General features: G+C 45.3%; 1 protein-coding gene across 1 annotated transcript in view; it reads right to left on the reverse strand.

Moving 5' to 3' along the window:
• The window catches only part of LOC139205299 (nuclear factor of activated T-cells, cytoplasmic 1-like), a 56,190-nt gene that overhangs the window by 14,595 nt on the left and 28,437 nt on the right, over positions 1-13,158 (reverse strand). The window contains exons 7-9 of the mRNA XM_070835468.1: positions 12,974-13,029; positions 10,832-10,964; positions 4,039-4,683 (exon numbers count right to left, since the gene is read on the reverse strand). Coding sequence (XP_070691569.1) covers positions 4,039-4,683; positions 10,832-10,964; positions 12,974-13,029 — 834 coding nt within the window. The remainder of the gene's footprint in view (positions 1-4,038; positions 4,684-10,831; positions 10,965-12,973; positions 13,030-13,158) is intronic.

Raw genomic sequence — 13,158 nt, forward strand, 5'->3', positions numbered from 1 at the left:
AAAAAAGCCATCACGCATTCTTCTTGCACCTGTCAATATCCCCACGTCTAGAAGGAGACTATGTTCTTGGCATTGCACTTAACCACAAGACATCTTTCTGTGCACTATTAGCTGGAGCTTGACCTGCTCCCAAAAGGCCACAGGGTCAGAGGTGGAGTGTTGTGAAAGCACAGCCTGTCACAGGCTCTTACAGTGCTTCCACATCTCACTGACTCTACTAAGTAAAAGAGACACACACAGAAACACACACACACACACACACACACACACACAAACATACTGTCTAAACATACAGGAGCAGCTCTGCTTTAGTGAGTCCCATTAGACACTTCAACCTCCACTTTAATGAACACCCTCGCCCCCCTAAAATCCTCTCTCTCTTCTGCCCCCCTCCAATCCCAGAGCCAGCCTTGCGGCATACTCCAATGTTAGCGACTCAGCATGTTTTCAGCGCAGTGCGGACGCGCTCTCAATCATCATTAGGGGTTTTGCGGAGTCCTGGGGTCTGGGCAACTTGCCAGGGTGTGTAAAAGTTTCCATGAGGAAAGCCTTGAGTTGCCTTCAGAACCATTGGTGGTGGATGGAGATCCTCAGGAAGGTTAGAATGCCTTTTTTTTGTTGCCGGAGGGAGGGAAGGAGGGCAGACAACAATTCTGTTTTCAGTTTGAGAAAACAAGCCTAGTAGTTTGAAATGCACAAACCTTGAATTGAGGAGGAAACAATCACAAGGAAAACTACCCTGTAACACGAGGCAATCAGAGCACATATGTCAAATGTCAGAAATCAGCAGAGGCTGCGTTGCGCTCTGTGTTTTTCTTATTTTGGGGAATAAGGGCCCTCTGTTTCCCAGAGAGGCAGCTGGTAGAAATCTGGCCCCCTGATTAGCAATAGTTCCTTTGCTGTGTGCTGCATTCAGCTACATTTCATGATATCACCCATCACAGCAGCAGCTAATGAGACAGGACACACAGCAGCAGCCTCACAGGAACAAACTCCTAGCCCAGCCAGCAAACTACTTCTGCTCTGCACACACACACACACGCACACACACGCATGCACACGCACAGTTCCACAGCAAAAATGCCTATAAATACCAGGAATAGGGGTCCAAGTGAAGGGTTTGCAATAAGTAATGTAGGATACATTTTCCAAAATCGTTTGTTTCAAAAAAGGATCAAAAGTGCACATGAGTGTTGAGTGTTGTGTGTGTGTGTGTGTGTGTGTGTGTGCATGTAGATTGGCACGTGTGTCAGTGGTTGATTGAGACAAGTATGATGTCACCAGAAATGCTCCTTCAGACGTGTCATAAAGCATGCCGTCATTTTAGCATTTCTTTTTTTGGCCTAATTAGTAGTGGCTAACACGGCAAACGTGAATGCTGCAGACTGTGTTTTTCATCAAATTCTATTGTTATACACACTGATGTCATTTGACTGGTGTTTTTCTCACAGTCGTGTGCCTTGTAAAGCACAGATAGTGGGCTGTGAATAAGTACGAAACGTCTGAAGACTTTTTTATGTGAGTCCCACCATGCATTGCTTACGACAGTGAGTCAACAATGCAACAAGGTGGAGTCTTTCAGCAGCATTGAGTGTTTCATCCTCTCCTAGCTTCCACTCTCTAAACCTTGCTGACCTGCTGCTTTATTTCAGGTACGAGAGGTGAGCCTGAAGAGAGCCAACATGGCACTGAGTGAAAATGACTGTTCCAACGTAGATTTAAGTGCCAACTGGATTCTTCCCATAAACCCTCACCTGCAGACACCAGAATTATCACCTAATTTCTTCCACTGTAGTTAGTAAGAGTCTATTGCAACAGAGAGAGGAGTTTAGCAGATTACAATGGAGACTGTATGGCAGTCAGGGGGTTTACATCTCAGACTCCCCACATACTAACCAAGCTCCTTGTGGTACAGTAGCTCACCGTTGATAAGTTGAGTGATTTCTCAGGGGCTGTGTAAAATGCGGGCCTGGCCAGAGAGACACATTTCCTCTGGCTGATGAGAGCTGGAGGCCCAAGCGTTGGAGCGTGGGAGGCGCTCCACTCTTGGGGAAGATCAAGTGTGCTCCCGCAGACTCCAAATCACCGGCCCCCAATTGCTGGGGAGGAACCCTCCTCTACATGGCTGGCGTTAAATCACCGCTGCTGTGGTGAGGTCATCCGCTTGTCTTCCCTCTCTAATGGAGCGCTTAGCTCGCTAACATACAGAGGTAATGCGTGCGGACGGCGAGCGGGACACCCCGTGAGCTGCCTTCCGATCTTATTTATTTTAGCTTAGGGTTCATTTGAGGGGTTTGGGATAGGGCCGGGATTGGGAGCAATAGATGCCTTTGGAGTATGCTGTTACCACCACACACTTACAGGGAATCCAGGAGCTCACCACAGATGCTTGCACAGACGTTAGGTGATGCACAACGGCAGCAGATTGAGGTTTTTCAAGGGGCTGCCTCACTGTCCTTGGTCAATCAATACACATTCCTGTGCGTCACTAATGCAACTGTAATCACTGGCTGAATACATTTGGCCACTGGGTTGGAGACGATTGAGCCTGCTAAAGTGACAGTGGATGGAGTGGTGGGGAAGAGAAACAAGGTTACATGATTTCACCTTAGCACTGCTATGTACATTTGGTATATCTCCATACTGTTGGTGTAAAAGGATCCGGTGCCAACCTTGTTACAAAATGCAAAATATAGCTACAGTTTCACTTTATTCAATTAACGCTGAAATGAAAGCTTCTGCCTGCCATAAACATATTAAAAACAGGCAGAAAGAATTTCAAATGAGCAGTTTTGTTTCAAATTAGATTTCCATAGAATTCGGCACTGCTACGAGAGAAAGAGAAAAGACGAAGGAAACGAAAAAGTTGGAAATCAGTTTATAAAGCTGATAACAGACAGACATCGCCCTGTCTCTGTATTGCCTGTTTATGAGGTGAGGACTAATGGGACTCATCAGGACTGACAGACATGCTGACAACTGCATTTCAACTCAATTACAGTTCCACAGCAAAACTCCCCTGGTCCCCTCATGCCTATCACCTCTCCACTCCCAAAGCTGTTGAGTGAAGTCCGCGCACACACACACACACACACACACGCACAAACACTACATAAGTTTACCGAACAAAAGGTGCACAGGAAGGGTGATATTCCTGAGAGCTGTCTTCCCCCCTCCTCCATTAGGATGCAGGGGGATTTAAACATTTCAAACTGGCACGATGCCATTGATGTGTTCTCTGAATATAAATCATAACAACAAGTGGAGCCTCTGCTAACTCAGATAACAGGTTGGTGACCTGAGATACATAATCCTGGATGGACACAGGAGGCAATAAACCCGACCATATGGTCCCTTGGGTGTGACTGGTTTCATTGCCAGAGGGAGACCAGTGACCCCACTGCCTCCCCTGATGACGACAGCTGCATGGTGTCAACTCTGTGGGGAAAAGACGGGAAAACAAAGCTTCTGCCTCCTGACTCCCAGCATCCCTCCCAGAAAGATGGGGGAAAATGGCTTCGTTCAGGAAACCCCTACCCATTGTTTTGCTTCCTTCATTAGTCGTTGTGTCAACAGTTTGGTTCGCTACGCGTGTGCCACTGTTTTTGTTCTGCTGTGCCCCGGCTGACCTCAGCGCTCTGATGTTTTGACAGATTGTTTCAAAATCCCATCAAGGCAATTTACTGTTTTAAAGTAGAGCGGCCACTTGGATAACATAAGCCGGACGGTATGTTACACCAAAAGCAAATAAATGTGCTGGGTCTAAAATTAAACAAATGTGACGTAAATCTGCTAGCACGATTTCATCAGGAAAAAACGGAGGGGTGCGGCAGGGTGCGGCTTTGTGTTGGGGCTCGCAGATAAGCAAAAGGTGTTAAATAAATGTAAAGTGCTACGTAAATAGGTATTTTGGCATTGACAGAGAGTTCAGAAAGTGACACTTTCATCAAGAAAAACAAAATGCCTGTTTGTTAATCGAATGAATGTCAAGTGGAAAATCGCAGAGAGCGTATGAACACCTTGTTTCTCATTACTCACCATCATCTAGGTACATCTGGTCCAGTTCCTGGGGCTCCTGTTTGACGGTGATGGACATCGGAGGGGGGCTGGCATCTTCAGGCAACAGGCTGGGTGAGCTGGCTGCTGCCTGAGCCTGACTGGGGCTGTAGGCCTGAACGAACGGGCTCTCCGCAGTCCCTCCAGGAGTAGAAGGGTGGGATACCGGGGAGGATGAGGGACTGCTGTTGGCATAGATAGGTTGGTAACCATGAGGCCCTGGGCTGTTGAGGTGGTTGGGGCTGCCCTGGGAATGCAGCATCCCCAGGGGAGAGCTGTGGTCTGGTGATGCCGGGTGGGCGAGGTTGGGGCAGCCAGGGGTCTCCTGGATGGAGGGAACCACGGGGCCTGGTGGTGCCGCATGAGTGGGGCTGTTGGGGAGGCACTTGCTGTATGCCACGGGGGACAGGTCATGCAAGGTGGGGCTGGAGCTGGGGGGCGACGATGGCATGGCAGCATGGCGAGGCGCGCAGGGAGGGTAGCTACCAACCAGGCAGGCATCAGGATCGGCAACAGGCATGATGGGAGTGAGCCTGGGCTGGCTGTAATAGGGCTGTGAATGCATGGGCAGTCTCGCAGTCCCCAGAGAATCATATTCATCACTGGGTTCTGTCTTTATTATCGGCACTGGGGGGAAAACGTAGACAGAAAGGTGGAAATGTTAAAAAACGTGCAGGGAATCCACGTGGCACATTGAGTGCAGAGTGAGGCTGAGCAAAGCAGTGAGCAGGCACAATTGTGGCCTCGATACCCTCCATAATCCAAACAAACAACCACCAGTGGATATGGGCTCAGTGTCAACTTGGCTGATCTCTGTAAAAGAGAAACCCTCACGCCTTCCAACCACCACCCCTCTTTACCACACTATGAAAAAAGCAAAAGAATAGGGGGGGAAAGAAAAATGGATGAGTCATCAGTGTGGAAAGCCACAGCTGGCTCTAATAATGAATAAGACCTATTTTCTTTGGACTCTCCTCCAGCTCTGATATCCAATAAAAGACTACTTTAAAGCACTGGGCTGCTGCTGTTGCTGCTGCTGCTGCTCAAGGAGCCTGAACCCTAGGTTTCCTTCACACTGTAGAAGTAATTGTTTCTCTCAGGACCAAAAGATAGAGGGAGAGAGTGAAAAAAAGGAGATGATTTGATTTTGATTAGGCCGCCTGAGCTCCTTAAGAGGCTGTAGAGCTGTGCCTGAGGTTTCAGGAGCTTCAGGCCTCAGCTAATGCAGGAGAGTGCAGGGACCCCACTTGATCATCCCACCTTCTCTCTTCTAATTTCTAATCCAGTGCAGACTGTCTGCACTGTTTCCTGATTAGTTCTGAGTGACAGGTATACTTACATACTTCCTGTTCACTGTCAAGAGTAGTTACTGAAAACAACTTTCTATTAATTGAAATTTTCAAAACAGAACTATATGGCCTGGGTTGATAGATGGGGAGGGATCCACATTAAAAAGCTCACTGGTGAGTTATTATGTAAGTACATACGCACAGACTGTGCCAGCACTAGACTAATAGGGCAGTGTTAAGATACCCAGATGCATAGCAAAGGCTTCTGAGTCACAATGGACACACTGTTTCTATTTCTACACATTGTTAAAATGTGTTAATGGGTGTGGTGAGCATTTGATGCCAACCACTAAGAGTTTTTGGCTAAACTTGCTCCAAGTGACATTTACTCAAAGGCGTACAGATGTCAATATGAATAAGATGTCTGTGCAAGCTGTGTGTTTGCGTTTGTACACAATAGAACCTTTGAGCTTTAGTAAAAGCAAAGGGTGCAAATGAAACATATGAAAGTTTAGTGTGTCATATGAAAAACAGGCTGTTTTTCAGTGTGTTATTATTTTTGTGGGAGTTGGATTTGAAAAGGCATTAATCGCGCTCGAAGCCTCTGGGGTGCTGAGCTGCGATGCAATGATAACGCAGAGAAGGGAGTAGATTTACGTCAGCCCCGTCTGCTTTCAGAGCCCAGGGAGCAGGGCTGATGTCTGGGGGAGCATCGTAAGGCGAGTCCCATGATGCACAGCCTCTTCTTCACAGCCTGGGGAATAAGCGAGTCACATGGCGCACATTACATCCACAGTCACTTCCCTCAGTGACTCTCTTTCTCTTCTCTGCCCTCTCTTTGGTGTCAATGGTGAGCACAGTGCCATGGAGCCAAGAGTGTGATGTCAGAGCTGTCATGTGGAAATGCCAACAAAATTGGATAATTTTCATATTTCAGCTTCAAATATAGGGATGCATGAAGTTAAGTCTGAACAAAGCGGTAAAACTCGTGTTTACCAGTCCTTCTGGTTAGAGATGATTTATATGAAAGAAAACCAGAGAAATAAAATAATGTTTGTAATTGTGGCTTTGGATGTCACAAGTCACAAGATTTACAGCCTGTGACCATAACCAACAAGAGAATTTAATTTAGTCAAATTAGGTGAGTCAGCCGTATTTCAGAAGGGATGGGATGCTGGTGTCCTTTGCAGCCCCACTTTGTAATTCAGTTAGAAAAGACAGGTATATTTTTAAAGAGAAGTTTGGTATAATATAGCTTAAGGTTTTCATTCCCAGTGAAGTCATTTGTCCACATTATTTTCCTGTATGCCTTCTGACTGTGAGCAAGACTGGCAAAATACCGTAGGAAATCTAATCACGTTGGACTAAAATGGCCTTTCTTTAAAGTTTCAACCATTTCTTTTCAAAGATTCTTCCTCCTCTGCAACAGATATAAACAGTGGTCCCCCTTCCAGCTTCATCCATCTGTGTGTCTCCTTTCCACTTTGTACGTGAGCTGAGAAAACAGATTCACCAGGCAAGTCCCAACTTCAGCTGGCTTCTATTTCCTCCCAACCTGTGGGTTATGGCCCACAGACAGTTGATGTTCTGCATATGGTTTTCTCTCCATCTCTGGCAGTTTCCCCTCTGTCTGCTTGTATTAAACTGATCAGACCTGATCTGGGTATTTTATTGAGCACTCGTTTCCTCTGAAGGGAAATGGATCCGGGACGTGAGTCTGTGCCTGTGTCAGTGTATTTGACTAGGAAGGGCAAGCATACGGGGCTTATGTAGATTAGTAAGCTATCTTCAGAAAGAGGCTCTCTTGGCTTGGCTTGTAGCCAACGGGCAAGGGGGATTTTGGGTTACAAAAGGTTCTGATTCGCATTTCCAATACTTTTTGGCTAGGATATGACATTATCTTGCCACTGCGAAAAATCAGGGATATTCTTGTTGCAGAAATGCTGAACTCATCTTGTTCTAACGGCATGAATCTGTGGTGACATTTAACATGGAGCAGGTGGTAGTTCATTAACTCAAAGGTACCTGGTGCACCATGTCCCACTGTGTAGACAATCTGGTCACCCAGTATACTGCGGGCCGTAGTGTACTGTAGGTGAGTCTGACAAAGCCCAAAGCTGTAGACATGACAGAAACAGTTCAGTCTTTTTTCCAATTGGCGGAAAAACATGACTGTGCAAATATTTACCAAAAAAAAGAACAATGTGTGGTTCATCAACTTTTCCTATGTGTGTCACAGAACATGTTTCTGACTTTCCCCTCTCCAACTTCGACCACAAACCAATGCAGCGGGGGGAGTCGGCACCCGTTTGCGTTAAGAATAGAACTTGATATTACAGAGGAATCTCCAAACGGCCTGTAAAAATAAAGGGGTTCCGAGAAGTTCTTCGAGCTTCGGTCATTGCCAGCACTTTTTTGGCGTTTGTTGTTTAATGTGGTTGGTGAAAACTGTTTCTTATTTGAAGAGCAACACGTCACGTCCCTACTCACGCAAGAATGATTGGAAGGGAGTTTGGAAAAGCGAGGCTCATTTAGCCAGACAAGGACATGTGTAGTGTATGTACATCTCAGACATCACAGTCGAGCACTTAGGCTTGACAAGCAAACCGCAAATGCTGCTGATGGTACATCTCAATAATAAATGTCTACGTGATCCACTGAGCGAAGGCGGCTTTACCTCTTATTCAATATCTAATGGGCAGCAAAAAAATCGACACCATTGGTTGAACTGTTGTGTGTGTTTTATGTATTTAACTTAAATTGAATTATTTCAAATGAAACCTTTTGATTAAACCTTTCTGTTTCTGCAAAGCTAAGGGTCAGGTTCTTTTGCTCACTGAAGCCCAACTGAAGGATCGCTTAGCTCATAAACACACTTGGTCTGTGTGCTCTTTGACATACTGCACAGTGCTAATGACACATTTCAAAGGGAGCTGTTTCTAAAGGGCTCAAATCCTGTTTTTACTTCACAGTGCATTATTATGATGCAGTTTTAACAGGTCTACAGCACCTCTGCATCCATATCACTGAAGCTTATCTGGGTCTGTCGGCTAGTAAGAGTGAGAGGAGCTATGATTCCACACTTGAAATTTTATATTTGATTGAGCTGGAACATACATATAGTGAAACTGCATTTATCTTTATCACACTGTAGGTACCAACTGCATTTGCATGCGTGTCAAAGAATAACAAGATGGTCACATGACCTGAATGGAAAATAAAGGTGGTTTTCACAAGCATCTGTGTCCCAGAGAGTGTTTGCTTCATCCTTCCGCTGTTTCAAACAAGTCAGGCTATTTTAAGGGAAACCCAACCCTTTTTATAGATGAGCAGACACCAGAGTGTGAAAGAAATGTTCTCTCTAAACAACGTCACTGACCACAACTGCGCTTGAAGTGGGACAGCGGGCCGGAAGCGTCTTTTCATACAAGCAAGCAAAAAAAAAGTGTTGACAACAGTGAGTGTGTATGTATGTGTGTGGGTGTCCTCCTCCCCAGCCCACCCTGAGCACCTGGCCACAGTGTTGGTTGTTTCTCTCAGTGCTGACACACACACTGAAACCCTCAAAAGCAAACAGCTTCACTAGGATTTCCTCATTCTTTGTTGCTGTATTGAAACCATGAATGTATTACAGTCGTCGTTGACACAGAGGGTCTGTTTACACTGATTATAACCTTAATACAGTATTCTTTGTACGTGCTTTTCACTCCATGTGCACTGATAAGTCACTATGCCAGCTAGAATCACAAATAAAAAATCAAAAACACACATTTTTGCCATTCCATTTAGATATTTTTCTAAATGTATAATTACAACTTTAGTACTAAAACTAATGAATACATAACAATACACTAGACTATAGTATATAGCAAGTTGCAGCTTTGTTTGCAATTACATTTGTTCTGTGAATCACCTTTTCAACTTGTTTTTAGAAAGATATTATGTTGTATACTTCAAATTGTGTCTTCAAAAGCATGGTAAATCTCAAAATAGAGCTCAATAGCTTTTGATTCATGGTCTTGTTGGCTGTAACACTTGTGAGTTAATTATGCTCCTTTGAGAAGACATTCGCCCTGCCTGTGTGGTCCACACTGTATTTGTGGTTTACTTGGCAGTGAAAGAGAGAACACAACAAGTCATCTTTTAATTAGAGCCGTGTTTATGCTCAGGGAAATGACTTAGAGATGCATAGCGGAGGCTGATAAGCCTCTACATCTCTTTCTCTCCTTCTCTCTGTCTCTCTCTGTCTCTCTCTCTCAGTGGAAGTACAATATATGAAATGGATATGCTATATATGGCCACATTTTGTCAGCCCCACACTGGTCCAGTTACCCATTAGGCAATTGTTCATCATATAATCAGGCATCTCCAAATAGGGCCCTGCTGTACTTTCTCTCCGAGCCTCATCCAAAATCCTAATCACTTATCTCCTGTGGCTGTAAATACATCTGCTGATAATCTAAATGTCACATCTTATTAACAACTGTAGACTAAAAACACGATGCATGCTATCCCAGACCCATTAGACACTGATCAATGAAAACAAGATACCATTGTTTTGATCTAATGGATTTCACTGGTTATCATGAAGGGGGAGGATGATCGTGTAAATAGAAGGTTGCTGGTTGGAATCCCAGCTGGGACAATGTGGGTCGACTCCAGAATGTAATTTAGTGCCGAAAGGTACTGAACTCCTGACTGCTTCAATAAAGCTGCTCAACAGACAACAGCAATGAACATTGGAAGCATTATTTTGCTGTAGAGGAGAGCAAACATGCTTAGTCATCTTTCCCTGGACAGGTAAAGATAAAATAACGGTATTCTAGCTGGATGGTTGAAAGTGATACCAAAGCTGATATTTCACCTGTGCCCGTTATGAAAAGTCAATAGCTCACAATATACTTTTGAGGCTGAACTCTTCTCCAAACTCTCAGCAATACATTCTTCAAATTCCAATGTGAAAGCCATCTATAAACACTAAGCCCGGGACACATGATAAACACAGAGAGAGGTATTCCTGGGTTTTCAGGTTGCTACATGAATGGCAGGGCAAAGCGCTGGCTGGTAAGTGCACATGTGTGTGTGGATGTGTATTTGCGAGGGCATTGTGTGAGGTGGGGTGTGAAAGTCAGGTCGCTGGGGGATTGACTTGTCTACATCAACAGCGCTCGGAGGCTCTGTCACTCAGCAGGTACACCTCATCGCTGGGGAACGCGGTCTTCACTATAGAATAAACACACCTCACATCTTCTGCTCTCACTCACAGGCTGCGGCCAGGTGGTGCCAAGCATAACGACAAGAACACCAACCAAAACTGGCGACAAATTTTACATGGCATGTTGACAGCTGTGGTAAACTATTGCGGATGGATGTCAAGACCTGGAAAAATACTCTGTGTGATGAATGTAGAGTGTGCTGCTTGTGAAAAGAATTCATGTCTTTCAATGTCACTAACAATAAAAAGGTGAGAAATTTATGATGATTACCATTAGCAGGCAGGTAGGTGAAGCGCTGGCACTGGCTCCTCTTCCTTTTCCCGTTACAGACGTAGTAGTTAACCTGCACGGGGCTGGATATCCTCTGGTTCCTGTATGGCGGGATCTCCACAAGAACAGTATTCTAAAATAAGAATAAGATGCAGTGAGATAGTTCACCTTTATGAGATAAGACAGCTGCTGATGCCATCAAAATATAACAGGCCTTTAGTTGTAGTTACTAATCTGATTACACATCACTCTACAAATGTAAGAGTAGAGTACAACTTCCGGCAGCATATTAATCAGCAGAGTTTATTTTGCAGCTGGCCTGCATTTAGGGGTACTATTTCCAAGAGGCTGGTCTAAATGAGGTTGTCTGTTCTGTGTAGACGCAGCAGTAAAGCCCGTGAGGTTGGTCCAGTGCCCGTGTTTGTCTCTGAGGAAAACCCCAGGGTTTTAGCTCTGTCCCCGTACTGCACAAGAGGATAGAGGTAGCCGGCTTATTTGTTTGCACAGCCATGCCTTCCTGTGGAGAGGCTCGCATGCCCCCCTCCCCCCGGGCCAGACCTCTGCAAGTCTGGACGAATATAAACTTTTGACTGCTTTTTTTCTGACAAGGGAACATGGGGAGAATTTGTATCTAATTCCTGGGATAGCTGTCACTCTTGTTGGGGCCTAAACAGGCCAGAATGGGGCACTTTGTCAGGAAGCAGACTTTTGTTGGCCACCACTGTGGATGAAGGGCGAGGGGGGGGGTCAGCTGGTGAGGGGTCTTCGTCCTCAGCCCCGGTCTGCTCTCCAGATGACGACAAGGAAAGCGTGCAGGTGGCTGATTGGGTGTGTTAAGTGTGTGTGTGCAAATGGCTTTCCCTCTCCATCTTAGCCAATGAAAGTTAGCACGCTCTGGATGGCAATAAAAACACTGTCAGGCAGGCAGGCTGGAGCAATTTAAGGTAGTCTGGAGGCAACTGACATAAGAAGAAGGCCAGTGCTCTCTTGCTTTCTCTCCCTTCTTGTTTGTTGGATCTACAAATAAACACACTGCTGTATTTGTCTTTCATCAACCTCGCCTTCCCACACCGCCGCCCCTGGCCGAGCCTTGCGCGCCCGCTAATTTTCCAGCATCTGTGACTCCAGCCATAGCACATCAGCCAGCCCTACAGGCCAATTAGACATCAGTCCACATTTACTCTCCTGATGCAACCAAGTCATTTACCTGAGTGAAATAACAGCAACAGCGAGGAGAAAAACACCCTCGAGTTGCAGCATTTAGATGCACATGGTTTATTTTGGACCCTGTGCAAGTGTAAATTGCCTCGCTTAGTTTACACAAAAAAGGGGGGGAGTGGGGGGAGGATGAGACGCCGCTGATGAAAGGCATCAGCAATTCAAAACATACCGTGATCGTGCACAAGCAAACAGGTTTTTGCAGATCCTGTGCTTGACACTCCAAACTGAAAGCAGATTTAATGATCCTCTGCGAAATCTTAATTAACTCCAGAGCACAATAAGCTTTCTGTGACACGTAGAACAACATTCACTTCATTCCCTCGCTTGACGATTTCCTTACGCTCCATTTTATATTAACACAATCTGAATGTGTGACTGAGCGTCAGTAAAATGAGTGCCTTGGTTTATTTTCTCATTACTGACGAAAACCAGCAGGTATTGTGAATGCAGGGGCGTAATCCACTCCTGACTGCATGATCCCAGCGCAGACGAGGTGTTTAAGTCCAATTCACCGCAACACTTTGCTGTGAACTAAACGTCTGGCTATGCTAGAGGGGCTGTGGTGTGACTTTGTGTGTGTGTGTGTGTGTGTGCGTGTGTATAAATGTGTGCGTGTTTATGCTCCCATTTTGTTATTTGCATGTGTATTTTTGTGCTTGTTTGAGATGCAAAAACAATATGACAGCCCGTGTTTACTCCGCGAGGGTATAGAGATTTTGTGAAAATTCCACTCAGGATTGCATGGGCTAATCATCATTGTCTATGTTGCAGCTCGCAACGTCTTAGCAAAGGTTACATCATTACAGGGGACAGATGAGGAAGAGACAGAGAGAGGAGAGGAGAGGAGAAACTGTCAAGGGAAGGTGGGACTGAAGACAGCAGGAGCATTTCCAATGAGTCATGTCAGTGAGGTGCACTTACAGATTTGACGGAGTCCTTGTCAACTTTGGCTTCTGTCTCCCACAGATGATGTCCATCTATTGACAAAATAATAAAATATAGTGTTTAGTATGGGTCATTATGGACGGCATCATTACAGTTACAAAATGAAAGGGCATTAAATTGGAGGGCAACTATGATGCCCATCTTATTAAAGAAGAATGGAT

This window comes from Pempheris klunzingeri, chromosome 8, assembly GCF_042242105.1.
Source record: "Pempheris klunzingeri isolate RE-2024b chromosome 8, fPemKlu1.hap1, whole genome shotgun sequence".
In the NCBI taxonomy this organism is placed as follows: Eukaryota; Metazoa; Chordata; class Actinopteri; order Acropomatiformes; family Pempheridae; genus Pempheris; species Pempheris klunzingeri.